At 37.0% G+C, this 17491-nt stretch overlaps 1 protein-coding gene across 3 annotated transcripts in view; it reads right to left on the bottom strand.

Annotated features, from left to right (window-relative positions):
• Positions 1-17491, bottom strand: part of OSBPL9 (oxysterol binding protein like 9) — a 102154-nt gene that overhangs the window by 69879 nt on the left and 14784 nt on the right. For all 3 annotated transcript variants that reach the window (XM_087820426.1, XM_087820427.1, XM_087820429.1), the window contains exons 2-3: positions 17162-17212; positions 8029-8107 (exon numbers count right to left, since the gene is read on the bottom strand). In XM_087820426.1, coding sequence (XP_087676552.1) covers positions 8029-8107; positions 17162-17212 — 130 coding nt within the window. The remainder of the gene's footprint in view (positions 1-8028; positions 8108-17161; positions 17213-17491) is intronic.

Below are 17491 nucleotides of genomic sequence, written 5' to 3'. Positions count from 1 at the left end.
GGGTTGGCTTTCTTTCAAAATGATAATCCTAAGCACCAAGGAGGGGTATGAAGCAGAGGAGAGTAAAAATGGACAATCTCTCTTGAAAGCAACTGAGGAAGACTCTTTCAGGGATATTAAAAATATGTCTATTGTTCTGACAGATTTTTTTTTTTATGAATCTATCTATCCTAAGGTAAATGGAGATTTAGTTAATGATTTCTGTACAAGGGTTTCAGCACAGTATTATTTAAAATAGGGGGAAAAAATGTAAAACACAAATAAATGGCTAAATATAATTATTCATCAAATGGAATATTATGTAACTATTAAAAATCTTAGCACATTTAGTGTTACGGGGAAATGTTCATGACATAATACTTTAAAATGAAAATCTGGAAACTTTATTTACACAAAATAACTCAATTATTAAAAATATACACATACACAAAAACAACTGAAGGATCGTAAAGAAATCCACAAGCATATTACTAATAATTATCTTTGGGTGGCAAGATTATGAATGATTATTAATATTATCTTTATACCACTCTATATTTTCCTAAATTCTACAGTAAGCACGTACTAATTTTACTACTTAGAAATTATGGAGAGGGGGTGGTAGGATAAAAACATAAATTACTAACAAAAACATAAAACTAAATATCCACTCCAATCCTAGCTACTCACTAAGCCAAACAGTCCACACTTGATTAAACTTGGGAAAGTTATATTTTCAAATCTTCAGGGAGGATCTTGAACAGAAAGCAAATTGGGAAGAAAGGTATACCAGTGAGATCCAATCTTCCTATAATACAACAAGCCCCCAATATATGAATTCAGTGGCATTTCCCCCACTTAATGCCTACTGAAATTATAACAGCTAATTAGATAATTAGTTTTATACTTTCCTACACGAAGTCTTAATGTTTTTTTATTTTGTGTTTATCTGAGAAGTTATCACATAAAAATAAAAAATAAAAAACTGCAGAGGGAAATTTTTTTAAGGTTAATAACATAAGATAATGGAATCTTTTTACTAATGATAATACCGAAAGGGTTGTTTTTAAAGCAGAAGACACAAGCTTGCAACCATGGGTTAGTCTAATGACATACTGTCTATTCTTCTAAATGATTAATGATGTGGATGTGCCATGCTGAGTTGATTCATGTTAATACAGTAGGGGCAATGCTGCCGTAATATACTTGATCAATATAACTTTTCTGAATTAAATACTTTCCTTCACCACTGAGCTGATTTGCAATACATTTTAATAAATGAGTGAGCTCTAATGGACCGAGTAGAAAAGGTCAGCTACGAGACCAACCAAAGATGACTTTCACTAAGACTTACACAGTTCCTGAAGATTCTTTTAATTTAAACATTTTTAATGTTTAAAATGTTGTATTTTGTCTTATGCAACTTGTATTGCTTTAAAAGTATATCCAAATAAATTTGCAAACAAATTTCATACTTGAAATCATTTTGGAGAACACACTGCTTAAATGTCATCTTCGGTCAAGTCCTTAGAAAGTGAAGGATTATTTTATGAAGAACTAATCACATACATATCCTTAATTTTCATCTTTAAAAAATTTAATTTTTCATACAACAGGTTTACTTCAGGCAAGACACCCCTTCTATGTAGGTTAGAATGTAGTAAGAGACAAACTCAGATCAAGGCCAGGTCACTTGACTCTCTGTGTCTCACTTCTCTTATATATAGATTGGGAGTAATTCCATCTAATGTATAAGGATATTATGAGAGTAAACTGGAATAATGTGTGAAACCACTGGATTCAGACCAGTGGTTCTCAAACTTTAGAGTGCTTCAGAAACACTAAAGAGGACCCATTTCCAGAGCTTCTGAATCAGCAAGTCTGGGGCCAGACCAGAGACTGTGTGTTTCTGACAAGTTCCCAGGTGATGCTGATCCTGCTGGGTTGGGACCACACTTCAAGGACTACTGATCTAGACATATCTGCACAATAATCTACTAATCCTGGGTGCTTTGCTTCCCTGAAACTCAGTTTCTCTAACTCTAAAACCAGAAATAAAACCACCTTATTGTTGTGGAGTTTAATATGGAGGTTTAACACAAACATACTCAAAATCCCACTCATACACAAAAAAATCTGGATTTCTGGCTTCACTTGAAAAACCTGACAATCTGGTAACTTTGGACAAGCATTACCAAAAGCCTAAACTGTCTGGAACTAAGTAGCAGCTACCTCTTCAAAAGGCATGAGCTCGCCAAATTGCTAGAGCCTTTATTCAGCTTTAATCTTCACTCACTTACTAGCCCTTAGGCACTCAAATTTTCAACTTCTGGTTCCACGTACCAGCAATATCCTGATAACCACAAATCTCCATTTCCAGCCCAGGCTCAGATCCAATTGCCATCTATACCTGTGTGTCCCACAGACACCTCAAACATAAGAGGTCCTTCACCACCTGTTCTCCTGGATTTTCTATTTCAGATGTTGACAACATCCAAACAGTAAGCCAACACAAAATGTCACCTTTACTACTCTCATTCTCTCACCTCCAATTTCCAAGCAATCACCAGTTCCTATAGATTTACCTCCTAAAAAATCTCAAGTCTATTTCCTCTTCTCCTGGCCCATTACCACTGCTTTCATGCATTCAGGGCCTTATTAACAATCACAGCTATTTATTTAAAACCCATGTCTTACTTACTCTGTCTTTGCTCTGCTTAAAATCCTGCTTCATTAGCTCCTCACTAACCTCAGGATAAAAATATAACCATTTTATATCCGTTACATCTGCCTCAGCCTATCTCTACAGCCTCATTTCTTCCCCACTGTTCTAAGAGTACCAAACATTAGTAGTTTGTAAACACACTGCCAGTGTCATATTTCCATGCCTTTGCACATGCTACAACACCCCTCCACCTGACAAACTTCTGTTTAATCATCAGAACTCTATCAGACAGAAGAGGTAATGAGAGAGAGAAGGGAGCAGCATCTGGTGACAGGGAACTTTTCATTTTTACACTATACACTTCTGAACAACTTGAAATTTTAAGAGCTAGTATGATTTTTAATTTTCATTATTATAAAAAAATTACTTGGAAACAAAAACTCTATTCCTTTGTGAAGCACTGAGTGACTGACTCTCCATTGTATTTTAGTGCCCTATACATATTTCTACTACTACAACACATTTTCCATTACATTATAATACTTCCTTACATGCTCCTTGACATCATGGCCCATGTCTTGTTTACCTGTATAACTTCAGTTCGGAGAAGAGGGAGTTACACATACTACACACACAATAAATATTTGAGCTCAAAACCAGTACAATACCAAAGCTACTTTCTACCCAATGTCTAGTTCTGAATCTATATATGCAAACAACTTTGGCTGACTGATAGGAAAAGGGATCATTTTTTCCCTTGTTCAAAAGAAAAAAGAGCCAGTTCATAAAGATAAATTGGCAAATATGTTCTTTTTAATATTTTGAAAAAGGATAGAATAAAGTTGTAGTTTTCAAACTTTTTTAAACCTCTAACATGCTAGAACTGTAATTTCAATTATTGCCTCTTCAAAACTGAAGTTAATTTAAATTGACTTTGTTTTGAGAATTTCATGGCATCTCTTTAAAATTGGAGATATTCTGAAATATTACGTTACCAGAATTAGGAATCATTGTAATGCCAAATTATCTATTATTTCAGGGAAGTTTTCTTCCTGGCACCAACCCTCTCTATTAAAAATAAATGATGTTTCAAGATACAGGCTACGTAGGGCAGCTAGAGATTTAAACCATAATGGAAATGAAAGGGATGGGTAACAACCTACCTACATATATTTTCAGACACTTGACCTTCTTTCTCATTACTATAGATGTATTGTCCATGCTCCTAGTCAAAGGCAATGCCCCACCTAAATGTCTTAGGTCCCATCCTCTCCTGCCTTCTCAAGGACACTAATCCAGCGATTCTCCCCTCTCTAGCATAAATTTTCTCTATTGAATCACTATCAGTAGCATAAAAAGATGCTATTATTTCTCTTATCTTAAAAAAACAAAAACAAAAACAAAAACCTCCCTCGTTCTCATTCCCCACTCCAGCTACTGCTGTATTTCCCACCTGGTCTTTACAGCAGAACATGAAAGCACTATCTACATTCCTACCTTCAAACTGCTCTTCCCAAGATTATCAATGGACTCTTAATTGTTAAATCCTGTGATCATTTTTCAGCCCTCAATTTACTTGCTCTATTAGGAGCATCTGACACAGCTGCTCATGCCTCTTTCCTCCTAGAAACACTTTCCCTCTTGGCTTCTAGGGTGCCACATTCACCTGGTTTTCCTCCTACATTTGGTTGCTTCTTTTCAATCTCTTTGGCTAGTTCTGCCTCATCTCTATACCCTCTAAACAAATACTGGAGCACTCCAGTGCTCATTACTTGGACCTTTTCTCTTCTCTTTCTACCTTTACTGTCAAATTTTCATGACTTTAAATACCATCTATATGCCAAAGGCTTCCAAATTTATTTCTCCAGCATGAACTTTCTCCTGAACTCAGCACTTCAATTGCATACTTGACAACTTCATCTAGATGTTTGACAGGCATCTAAAATTTGTTTATAAGCATGTCCAAGGCTAAGATCTTGATGCCCACATCCCCTACCAATACCCACCCCCCAACAAACTAGTTCCTCTTGCAATCTTTCCACCTCAGTTAATGACAACTCCATTCTTGTTGCTCAAGTCAAAATTCTGGTGTTCACCTAGACTCCTGTCTTTCTCTCACATGCTAGAGTTCAACCTTCAACATTAATATAACATGCAATAAACTATTACTTAGCAATAAAAAAGGAACAAACTACCAATACACACAACATAGGTGGATCTTAAAAGCATTATGCTGAGCTAAAATAAAGCCTGACAGAAGAGAGCACATATATCACACATACTGTGGTATTCCATTTATGTGAAACTCTCCAAAAGAAAAAATCTAATCTCTAGTTAAAGTAGATTGGTGGTTTCCTGGGCCAGGGGCTAGCAGTGGGGATTGACTGAAAGAATAAAGAAATCTTGTGGATGATAGAAATGTTCTGTATCTTGATTGTGCTAGCAGTTATATGAATAAATAAATTTGTCAATATTCACCAAACTTTATAATGTATACATTTTATTGTAAATACCTCAATAAAGTTGATTAAACACACATACATAATTTGACCTCTTCTCACTTACCTCCCTTTTCCAAGGCTACCATGGGAGCCACCATCATCTCTCTTCTAGATTACAATAGCCTCCTAATTAGTTTCTCTGCTTCTGTCCCTGCCTCCTGCATTTTATTCTCAACACAGTGGTCAGAGTGATACTGTTTAAAAATCACATCATGTCACTCCTCTGCTCAAAACTCTCTCTAACAGTGTCTCATCTCAACAAAATTCAATGTCCTTACAGTGGCATAGAGGAGGCCTCACATGACCAGGCTCCCTGATGTCTCTCAGACCTCATCTCCCACTACCCTCCCCCATGGTTATTTACACTTCAGCCAGAGCTGGCCTCCTTGCTGTTCTTTAGACATGGCAGGCACAATCTTTGGCACTTACTGTTCCTCTGCCTGGAATGATGTACTCCCCACCACCGCCCCAACAAAGCCATACAGCTTGTTCCCTCACTTCCTTCAGATCTTTCACTGAAAGGCACCACCCCAGTGAGTCCCTTCCTGGCCACTCTAAAATTCCAGCACTCCCCACCCCACACCCCCTAACACATACACACATGTACGCAACCTCGCTTCTATTTCATTTTTTCCCTTTCTGTTTTATTTTTTTCTTCCGAGGAGTTGTTACTCTCTTTATTTACTTATAGTTTACTAATTTATCTTGTTTATTGGCTTTCTCCTCTACCAGAATGGATGACCCCAGTGGGCATCTGTTTTGTTCATGACTGTATTCCCAGAATTTAGAATAATGTCTAAAACAGATGTTGAATAAGTGAATGTATCTGAAAAATTTTAGCTATCCCTTTAATAGTTGAATTCTAACAGTAAGTAGAATTTGTCTTACAGATGCATCAATTGATATTTCATTTGCTTTAAAAAAATTCTGGTATATTAAATAAAAACTTCAACACATTTAAACATATGCTAATATATATCAGCCAAACTTGCTTTCAATTCTAATCAAGAATGTAAGACCTATTAGACAATAAGAGCTTTTTACCAAATTTTCAAAGAACTTATAAGCAAGGACTTATGAATGTGAAATAACTCATTTTTGCCAAGAATATATAAAGTCTTATTGAGTGCTTTAAAAAGCTAGATAATTTCATGTGCCTGAGACTCTCATAACTCCTGCACTACAAAATAATCAATCTGACTGTCTCAGAAATAAGAATCCATTTTAAAAATACATATAACTCTTATTTATCCTTGTCATTTAAATAATTCATTAAAGGAATTGCTTGTCTTACAGGCAAACCACATAAATCTGGGAGTGTTAAAGGGGAGATCAGTTTAACATAAATAATTTAAAAGTAAATCAGAAGGTAGAGGTGCCTTTGCTCTAGAGGTCTGAGTCTCCTCTCCTTTAAATGGGCAAGCAATACAGCTTCTGGTTGTCCAGAGAAGGCGTCTCCTTAGCAACTGCAGAGGAGAGAATTCCATACTGCAGCTTTCACCTGCGTCCAGCAGCTATGACTAGAAATGCATTAAAGTATTAAACTTCATTCAAGAAAAGAGTTTCAATGTGTGGGCATTATCTGCTTTAGTTTATAAGCAGCATTACAATTTAACCTAAAAATAAAGGCATTGGGCTTTTATAATAAGATTTTAAACATATTATCAATTTTATGAAAATTTCAGGAGAGCACCACTAGTTAAACAGCTCTGAATAAAGAATATGACCAAACACAGTAAGTATTTTTAAGGATGCTTTTCCTAAAACCATTAGAGATATCACTTTTGAGTACACTAGTTTGTCTTTACTGCATATAAGCTGCATCTTTCATTTCTAGGTGTCAATTTCTTAAACAAGACAATGATGAAAAATAACTGCTTTATTACCCTAGCATAAAAGGACAACAGCTATCTGAACATACTGTATAACATATCTGATCACTGTGAGACTTCATAACCAAAACATTTTTAAGCTATAAATTTATTTAATATTTATTTATTTTGATATACCTAGCATCTATCACAGTACATTGTCACTTGTAGTTCAAAGAAAGTGCTAAACATCTCCAAATCTCATTTCTAAGTTTCATGGACGGCTTTAAACATAAAAGAGGTTATTTTGGATAGGCAAAATAACAACAACATTAGTAATGAAGCTAATAGATACCCATAATATATATATGAGAGGTACATTAGGACAGGATCATTAAAGTCGACTTTTATTTGCTGATTTAGAGTTTTCAAAGCAAGATGAAATGAGAATGATCATATAATACCTTACCCTTTCTACCGGTGAGCCATAGCATGCAATGCCGAAACATAGCAGTGGCAGATGGCATTGGTGTTATTAACTACAAAAAGGATAATAGCAGAGAAATGATGGCTGGCAGACAAGACACAGAAATGCAGATGAAATGAATGCAAACTTGCAGTTCTTGAAGCAAAGCAAAACCTTTAAACCAAAGGTTGCCACTAGCTTCAATTTAATTTACATTTTGAGTTTTACACGGACAAACACTGCAACCTTCACAATCAGTCTTTAGACTCTTCATGCAGAAGCAGAATCATACTCTTCGATAAAGAAGATCAGCAACCTTCTGTAAACACAAGCCAGCAGCAGCAGCAGCCCATTACTCTCTCCCTTCACTGATTTTTATCCTTTAAAATTTTAATCTCCACTTGCAGTCAGATCCAGTCGTTTCAAATAGATCTGTATCCACTGCAGATACAAATCCCTCCCTAGCCTGCAGTACCACTTCATCCAGAACGTTCCTGTGTGCTCGTTCATGCAGGATCAGTTGCAAAACCTCATTCAGCAAACAACCCAAAAGAAAATGAAAGGAGTTGGAACTATGAAGAGAAAGAATCTCTTCTTTCAGCTCACCCTGGAAATGGAAGGTTTTCTGATCAACAGTTATTGTGAAGGTGCTGTCGTCCTCATCGTCTATACCAATCACAGCTCCCTGTGAAACAAAGAGCAAAATCCCAATAAGGCAAACAATGACATCAGCAATTTTCACTACTGCTACAGCCCAGGAACGCTCAATGCACCAATGACGACACTGAAAGCAAACTAGACACAGAAAAAGGGAATCTGAGGCTCTAGTTTTGTTTAAGGAGGAAGAACTAAAGGAGCTGGGGTAGCAGGGCATTGTGGTACTCTGCAAGGGTATTTTCTACCCTTGTTTAAAGGGCATGGATGTGGTGGTGGGACGGAGAGGGGTCACACACAGAATGTGAGTCTAGGACCTGTGTTTAAGAGCCACCCACTGAGCCTCTCTGAACTTTAGATCATTCTCTAAAATAGAAGTCAAAAACCTCCTCCTCACCAGGTTATTGTGAGGCTAAAAGAGCGCAGATGGCTCCTCATCAGGCTGATTCTGTGTTATATTTGTTAGTGCAGAAATATCAACTGACACTTGCTTCAAAACACTGTCCCAATCACTTCTTCTAGGTGTGTTCCCATAACCACTTGTACATGGCTCTGCTATTCCACTTTTTACATTATACTGTGATTATCTATTTATCAGACGTCTGCCTCCTCCCACTAAACTGCTAGGAGATCTTACAAGTCAAAAACTATTTTATTTATTTTGATACATAACACTCAAATATACACTCAGCACATGTTTTCTAATAAAAGCATGAACAGCTAACTCTCAAAAGAGGAAGGAGGAGGGGATTGCATTTATAAATTGTTTTAGAAGGTGTGGGTTTCAATTTTTTTGTACTTAACTATACACGTATCCTATTAAGAAAACAGGGATTAAGGGAAGTGACAGGAAGCTATGCAAAATAAAGAGCTTATTGGTTGGTGTCCTTAAGAAATAGGTGTCTTAAGTATTCAAGAGAGAAAAGTTAGAGAACAGTAAAGTGCTCCAGGTTGCTGACAAAAGAAGCAATGGCTATAGACAAAACAGGGACCTTGAAAATGGAGTTGAAAAGACTCAAGAGGTCAAAATAACCTACTCCCATGGAAAAAGGCTTCTCCTATCCTAGGAGGATTAGGTAACACAGCCAAACATTTATTCAGCCTTCTCAGAGGTTGTCTAGATGAACCCCAACTCTATCCAAATCACATTAACCTGAACTATCTTAGTTATTCCTCAGTTTCAGATTGTGTAAGGATTTTTATCCCCATTTTCAGATAAGGAAAGTGTCTCCAGAGAGCATAATGACTTAAGCAAGGTTACACAAAGATTTAATGGCAGGGCCAGAACCACTGGCATGGTACCTACTTACTTATTCCATGACAGAAAATACAGACACACCTCAGTGGGTAAGCATGTGTGGGAGCAGTTCGTTCTGGTTAACCTAATTTTGTGGTCAACTGAGTTAATCTTCTAATTTATGATGTATCAAATATTTGCTAAGTCATAACTAAATACAAAAATATGTGCTAGATACAGCTTGAATATATAACAATAGTCTCTGCAGTCCCAAGGCACTTATATTCCAGTGGAAGAGATAAAACATGCACAGAAATGTCTATAATACAAGGCAAAAAGGAATCTCTACATGGATGATCTTTGAAGTGAAAGAAACTAGTCACAGGGAACCACATGTATGATTTCATTTATATCAAATGTCCAAACCAGGCGAATTCTTGGAGACCAAGAGTAGATTAATGGTCACCTATTGCTAGGGGGATGGGAAGAGATACCGTAAAATGGGAAGCGCTGGCTAATGGATATGGGTTTCTTTATAGGGTGATGGAAACCATTCTAAAATTGATTGTGGTGATGGTAGTCCAACTCTGTGAATATACTAAAAATATTGATTGTATACTTTAAATGGGTGAGTTGTATGGTATGTGAATTATATCTGAACAGAGCTGTTATAACTCACCCCAATCTAGGTCCCTTAACGTAAGTTCACTATTACCTAGTCAACTAGAATAGAAACCTCTAGGTTCTATACATGTTCTCCCTCATTCCACCTCTGAACTATGACCTCAAATTCGCCAACTCTTTCCCATCCTACGAATTGCTACTGCTCTAATTCAGGCTCTCATCACTTCTTGCTTGATAAAGCAATCTGTCTGCCTTCAGTCTGGCCACATTTTAGTCCACAGTCCTTGCTACTGCCAGAGTAATATTTCTAAAGCACAGACTCTTATAGGAGATCTAGATGTTTAAAACTTTCCTTGGTTCTCCATAAACTATTAGATAAAGTCAACATTTCTTCACAATGCAATTTAGACTATTAAAGGTTGGCCCAACTAACCCTGCCACTGTTATACCCAGCCCCTTACCTCTTCACCTAACAGAGACCCTATATGCACTCAGCCAGCCTCAACATTTCTTCCACATACTAAATAAAACCACTGAGCAATTTCACTTTTAAACATTTTTTAAATTGATTTCAGAGAGAGGAAAGGAGAGGGGGGAGAGAGAAACATAAATGATGAGAGTCATTGATAGGCTACATCCTGCACGCCTACTGGGGATTGAGCCTGCAAGCTGGGCATAATGTGCCATTATGATTTCTATTTTTACCAATGAATTATTTAGAAGTATGCATGTGAAGTGGTGAGTGGCTACTGTTTTATTAACGGATTTCTAATTTATTTCAGTGTTGTCAAACAATGTTATCTATGCAATACTGGGGTTTCGTATTCTTTTTTCATAACAATTTTAATATGTTTTCTTAAAGTCTTATGTCTGACAGTAATACTGTTTCCTAGCTTTCTTTTAGTTAACATGATGAAATCTTTTTCATCATTTTCTTTTTTATTTAATTTTTAATTTGTAATTATGAAATATAAACATTCAGAAAGTAGAACCCAAATGACATCTACGTACCAGTCACAGGGACTCATCTTGCCCAAGGCAGGACATTTTTAGTGTCAAATTCATACAGAAGAGATGATACTTGCAAAAAAGCTACTGAATTAACAAAAATGGCAGAAATTAATAATTTTTCAAAATGAAATGAGAAGACAATTAACAAAAGCAAATCTAAGGAGATGAGGGGGAAGGACAGTCTTAAGATTATACATTAATCTAAAAATGCCACCCAAGTGGGTGTGGCTCAGCGGTTGAGCATCGACCTAGGATCCAGGAGATCGTGTTTCGATTCCCGGTCAGGGCACATGCCCAGGTTGCAGGCTTGATCCCCAGTCCGGAGCATGCAGGAGGCAGCTGATCGATGACGACTCTCTCATTATTGATGTTTCTATCTTTCTCTCTCCCTCTCCCTTCCTCTCTCTGAAATCAATAAAGATATATTTTTAAAAATTAAAATAATAAAAATAAAAACGCCTTATTGCATCCATTCTAAGATATCAATGATTGCAAGATATATCCCAATGCCAGAGATGTTAACATGAAAAAATACTGTAGAATCAATGAAATAAGGCACTAACAGAAGAAGTCAGTGCTGAAACTATTTATGCATGGTACACTGCTAACCTCTCCTGTGATAAACTAAAAGAGAACAGATGACACATCCCTCACGCAATCAGTCAACTCTGATGACCAACACAATTAGAAAATGGAGTAATCAGTTTCACCGGATGCGGTAAAAAAGTGTTACTTTAAGTCATATATGGATTAAGAGTTTTTGAAAACTTACAATACATTTAGCATTAAACTGTGTTCTATATAATTCACCTTACTTCGGTGATTCCTAAGGTCCTGTAGAATAATTCAGATTCTGAGATTCATCTTATCAATGGTAATTATTAATTACAACAGTAACTACCATTCATTAAGAACTTAAGTCCCAGACACTGTGTTTGATACTTTTTAATGTATCAATTAATTTGCTATTCATAATTCCATAAGTAAATGGCATGACACCTATTCCGGAGAGATAAAGAAAAAACAGAGCTGAATAGATGAGTTGCCTGAAGTCACAAAGCTAATAATTGGCAAAGTCTAGATTTGAATTCCATTTCATATATGGCCTGTTCTTGTCTCTACCCCATACTACCTCTTTAATGTTACTATATCTCCATTTTTCAGATTTTACCTGGAAATGTCAATATTTGCTTTTAGCTAGTATGTTGGGAAGGAGGGGGGAAAATCAGACACCAGGACTTACCCAACATTTTACTTTTCCATCAAGGCAAGGGCACCATCTAGTGGCACACACTTTGTCACCAATATAGTCAAAGAAAGTGGATGGGAAGGAAATGGTTTTTCCCTCTTCTGCTTTCCTCAACTGGTTTTACACTACCTTGCAACAAGTTGGGCATCTCTATGTTAACTCTTCTAATTAAAAAATACAGGATCCTGGGAACATTAAGGTCTGAACAGGGTTTTGGAATTAGACAGACCCAAGTTCAATCCCAGATTCGCCATTACTAACTGTAACCTTGGAAAGTTACTAAAAGTAGCTTGAGTCTCAGCCTCCTCACATGTAAAATGAAGTAACAGCACTTACCTGGCAGGGTTATCATGAAAATACATGTGCAATCATCCAGCACAGTGCCTAACCATAAGAGCTTCCTCAATAACTACTGGTTCCTTTCTCTAGTCTCCTTTTATGTAGCCTAAAACCACATGAGTGTTTTGCTTTTTTTATTTTATTTTATTTTTTAGAAAACATATCATACAACTGGCTCATGTTGTGCTTAAGATAACTTCCACAGCTCCTTTATATGTAAACTATAGTAAAGGCCAATTCTCCAACATTTATTTATTATTATTTTATAAATACACAAAATCAACAATAAGCATTTTTTTAAGTACCTACTTACTATGTACCAGGCAGTTGTGACAGTGGATGGGAACTCTTTATTGAGTGGGGAAATCAGACAAGTTAAATGTAATAAGTGCTTTCAAGGCTATAAGTGACAAATGTTGTGATAAGGTAGAGGAGGGGCGATGTGGATCAGGAACGCTCCACATTTGAAGCAACATTTGAAAAGTCTGTTAAAGATGAGCTCACCAGATGAGGGCACAGAAATTCCTGACATAGAAAAAATATGTCAATTCAAAATATCGGGAGAAACATTTCTGAAATGAATACAAAATAATACTGAATGTAAACTATAATTGAAAAATAAAATTTAAAAAATATACCTCAAGAGCAATGAGGAATGAAGAAACGCAATGAGGGAACATGAAGAAGTATAGTGTAGTTAGAATATAGGATAGGATGGATGAAGAGGCGGGAAGAGATCTGTGGTGTGGGTCAATGATAGCTCATTTAGCTTATTTGGATGCATATAGATAACCATCACTGTTATCATCATCATCTATAGCAGTTATACATTAGTTAGTACTATGTGCTAAACCCTATGCATACATAATTGTTAAGCCTCACAACCACCCTGTGTGGAGGAGAGACTGTTCCATGATGTGGACTCTCAAGTTAGATCCAGCTAGATCAGGGCCAGAACAGATTGTTTCCCATAAATCCCCCGAGAGGCTGTCTGAGGAACCCTTCCCCTATACTGCATCGTGTGCTAACTCATGCTGGTTCCTGGACCAGACCTTTGCATCTAAGCATTTCCTCCTTATCTAGGATGGGTATTACCCCGGAACCTCTATACATCTGCCCTGTTCTATATAATTCCTTAGCACCTGCCATGCAGAATGGAGGATATCCATGCTGTCTTGCCACTGCCCAAGACACACCTCATATCTAAAAGATCTCTTTTCTTTTTTAATCCTCACCCAAGGATATTTTTTCCATTAAGAGTGGAAGGGAAAAAGAGAGAGAAAGAAACATCGATTGGTTGTCGTCCACACGTGCCCGGACCAGGGGCCTGCAACCCAGGTATGTGCCCTTGGCCAGAATCGATCCTGGGACCCTTCAGTCCAAAGTCCGAAGCTCTACCCACTGAGCAAAACTGGCTAGGGCCCCTAAATAAACTCTTGATGTAATGCTGGAGTTGTCAGCCTCTTTCTTTGGTCTCTCAGGAAATTTTCCCAACACCCTGCAAGTTACACAATGTTACTTCATAGAGGTTAAAAAATTTGCCCATAGGCACAGAGTCAGTAATGGGTAGAACTGAATGAACTCAGCCCCAGGTCTCTCTTATTGTTTCAACTATGCCAGCGGTCCCAAACTTGGCTGCACAACACGCTCTGGTGAATCTGTTTAAAAATAAAAGTTCCGCCCAGCCGGGCATGGCTCAGCAGTCGAGCATCGACCTAGGATCCAGGAGATCACTGTTCGATTCCCAGTCAGGGCATGTGCCAGGGTTGTGGGCTGGATCCCCAGTCAGGGGCGTGCAGGAGGCAGCCGATCAATGACGACTCTCATCATTGATGTTTCAACTCTCTCTCTCCCTCTCCCTTCCTCTCTCTGAAATCAATAAAGATTTTTTTAAAAAAAATAAAATAAAATAAAAGTTCCAGCCCTGGCCAGGTTGCTCAGTGAGCTGGAGCATTGTCCGTATACACCAAAACGTTGTAGGTTCCATTGCTGGTCAGGGCAGGTACCTAGGTTCAATCCCCGGTTGGGGCACATGAAGGAGGTAGTCCATTGATGTTTCTCTCTCACATTGATGTTTCTCTCTCTCTCTCTCTCTCTTTCCCCCCTCACCCCCTTCCTCTTTCTCTGAAAATCAATAAAAATATATCCTGGGGTAAGGATAAAAATAATAATAATAAAAAAATAAAAGTTCCAGACCCTATTCTAAAACACTATGTCTAGAGAGTGGGACTTGGGAACCTATATTATAAACAATCTCTCCAGGTGTTTCTTAAATAGAAAGCCAAATGGTAGTCCAGCTTTTTAAAAAATACAGTTGGCCCTTGAATAACAAGGGTTTGAACTGCACAGGTCCACTTATACGTGGATATTTTCAATAAATACTATAAATGTATTTTCTCTTCCTTATGATTTCTTAACATTTTCTTTTCTCTAGCTTACTTTACTGTAAGAATATAGTAATACACATAACATACAAAATACGTGTTAATGAACTGTTTATGTTATTGGTAAGCATCAATAGCTGCTAATATCAATAAAGAGCAAAACCCAACATTATCTGCCTCCTGATAAAAGAACATACCACCCACCACCTATAGCCTTGCCAAAAGGATCAAACCTGGGTCCGATCCAGTCTCTGGATCCTGCTGCCAATTTGCAGGAAAAGCAGAGATAGGAACATGCTGAATTGCAATCAAATTGTAAAATCTAAACTACAGAAAAGTCCTACATGTCAAAGGGTCTGGATTCTTCAATAGATAAATTACAAACAAAAGATATCAAGCTTTTTTTTTTTTTAATGAGAACGATAAAAATATAGAACTTAGGAATTCAAGTCCAAGACGTGATTACTAGAATAGAATAATGGTGACTTTAGGAGACAGGGAGGGTTCTGTAATTTGAATGCGGCACTCAGAGAGGCTTCCAGGGTAGCTGGCAAAATTGTGTGTATATATGTACACACACACACACACACACACGTATATATATATTATTGATTTCAGAGAGAGGAAGGGAGAGGGAGAGAGATAGAAACATCAATGATGAGTGACTGATCAGCCACCTCCTGCACACCCCCTCCTGGGGATCGAGCCCAAAGCCCAGGCATGTGCTATGACCAGGAATTGAACCGTGACCTCCTGGTTCCTAGGACAATGCTCAAATACTGAGTGACACTGGCTGGGCTTTTTTTATGTTTTTCCCCCAAAAATTGTATTTCTTAATATGATAGTCACAGGGGTTAATCATTAATTAAGCTATATTAAAAGAAAAAAAATACTGCATTAAATTTAACAATGAAATAGTGGCCCAAGTCCAGATTTAATTCAATTGAAGAGCTGTCTCAATATGGGTCTGCCAAAGTCTCACTATTAAGCCTATCACAAGCCAAGAAAACAGTTAATACCTGACTGAGTGGTGACTGAGGTCGATAGCAAGTGCTTAGAAAAGCAATTAAATCAAGAAGACAAAGGGAAAACCAAAGGAAAGAAGAAAAAAAAAGCACAAACATTTTTAAAAAATCTTTACACTATCACATACATATACACCATCATCTGCTCAAAATAAGCCTGTCTCATTCCCATCCTGTAACTTCACCATACTTAGCCTATGCCAGTGCGAAAATCTGTCCATTAGAATTTGGTTTCTTTCTCAGAATTATCTCCTATTTCTACCAATTAACTACTGCTAATAAAGTCAATAATACGTCACATCTTCAAAAGTAAGAATGCAGAGAAAAGATGGCAGAAAGAAAGCAACAGGAGCCTGAAGAAAAGGCTACTAGAAGCTGATTTACCTAGTTATGATAGAGCTGGCCCTTCTTGAGATACAATGGAGTGCTAGAAACTGTATCCCCAACTCTGCAATCTTTACTGCCGTTAGCTATTTGGACAATGGTGAAAACTGAACAAGCAATTAAAAGCAGCATGAAGCTATAGGCCTGCACTGTCCCATAAGGTAGCCACTAGCCACAGGTAGCTACTGGGCACCTGAAGTACAGCTAGTCTGAATTGAGATGTGCCATAAGTATAAAGACACATTGGATTTAGAAGACTTAGTATTTAGAAAAGAATGTAAAATACATCATTAATAATTTTTTTACTGATTACATGTTGAAATAATATTCTGGATACATTGTCCTAAGCAAAATATATTATTAAAATTAATTTCACCTGTTTCTTTCTAGTTTTTAAATGTGTCTACTGTAAAAATTGTAAAGTATATATGTGGCTCACATTATATTTCTACTGGAAGTTGCTGCTACATCAACCGTTATTAAATAATGTTGAACAGAAAGAATAAAGAAGTAAAAAGCAGGAATTTTTCAGTTTTTTCTACTGTTTACTCTACCACCACACTACAACTCATTTTCCATCCCCCATCCCTAATTATAAAACAGAGGTTAAACAAAAAAATCAGTAGCTACATTAAGTCATAGATACAACATTAAATCATAGGCCAAAAGAGTTTGGCCCTGGTTCTGGCACTGACTAGCAGTGACCCTGGAGAAGTCCTTTTTTCTCTCTGAGCCTTACAAAACTAACTAAATTTAGACTTCCATGATTCTGTCAAAAGAGTTTTCTTCTTTCTGTGAAAACTGATTTTCATAAAAATGAGTAAATACTCACTCTGAGTCTAACACATCCTCGGCGAGAGCCTCTCATCATTTTGTCCTTGGACTAAAAGAAAAACAAAAACATTCAATAAATAAAAGATTAACTGATTGTTTTTAGAATCACCTAGGGATTAAGAGACAAAATTTATAGTACTATCCCTCCTTTCTCTCCATCCCTCTTCCCCCCAAATCATATATGGATAGGAATTAGCAGGTTTAAAATGAAAATGTTTTACAGTCTATACAAATAAACCTAATCACAGAATTTTATGTATACCTTTAATGTAGCATATATTACACTATAATTTTCATTCCTCCATCATGCCCCTTAACTCTAGACCAC

Source organism: Miniopterus natalensis, chromosome 9, assembly GCF_054644295.1.
Source record: "Miniopterus natalensis isolate mMinNat1 chromosome 9, mMinNat1.hap1, whole genome shotgun sequence".
Lineage (NCBI taxonomy): Eukaryota > Metazoa > Chordata > Mammalia > Chiroptera > Miniopteridae > Miniopterus > Miniopterus natalensis.
Note: the sequence above shows the minus strand (reverse complement) of the source record. Positions and strands in the feature narration are given on the sequence as shown.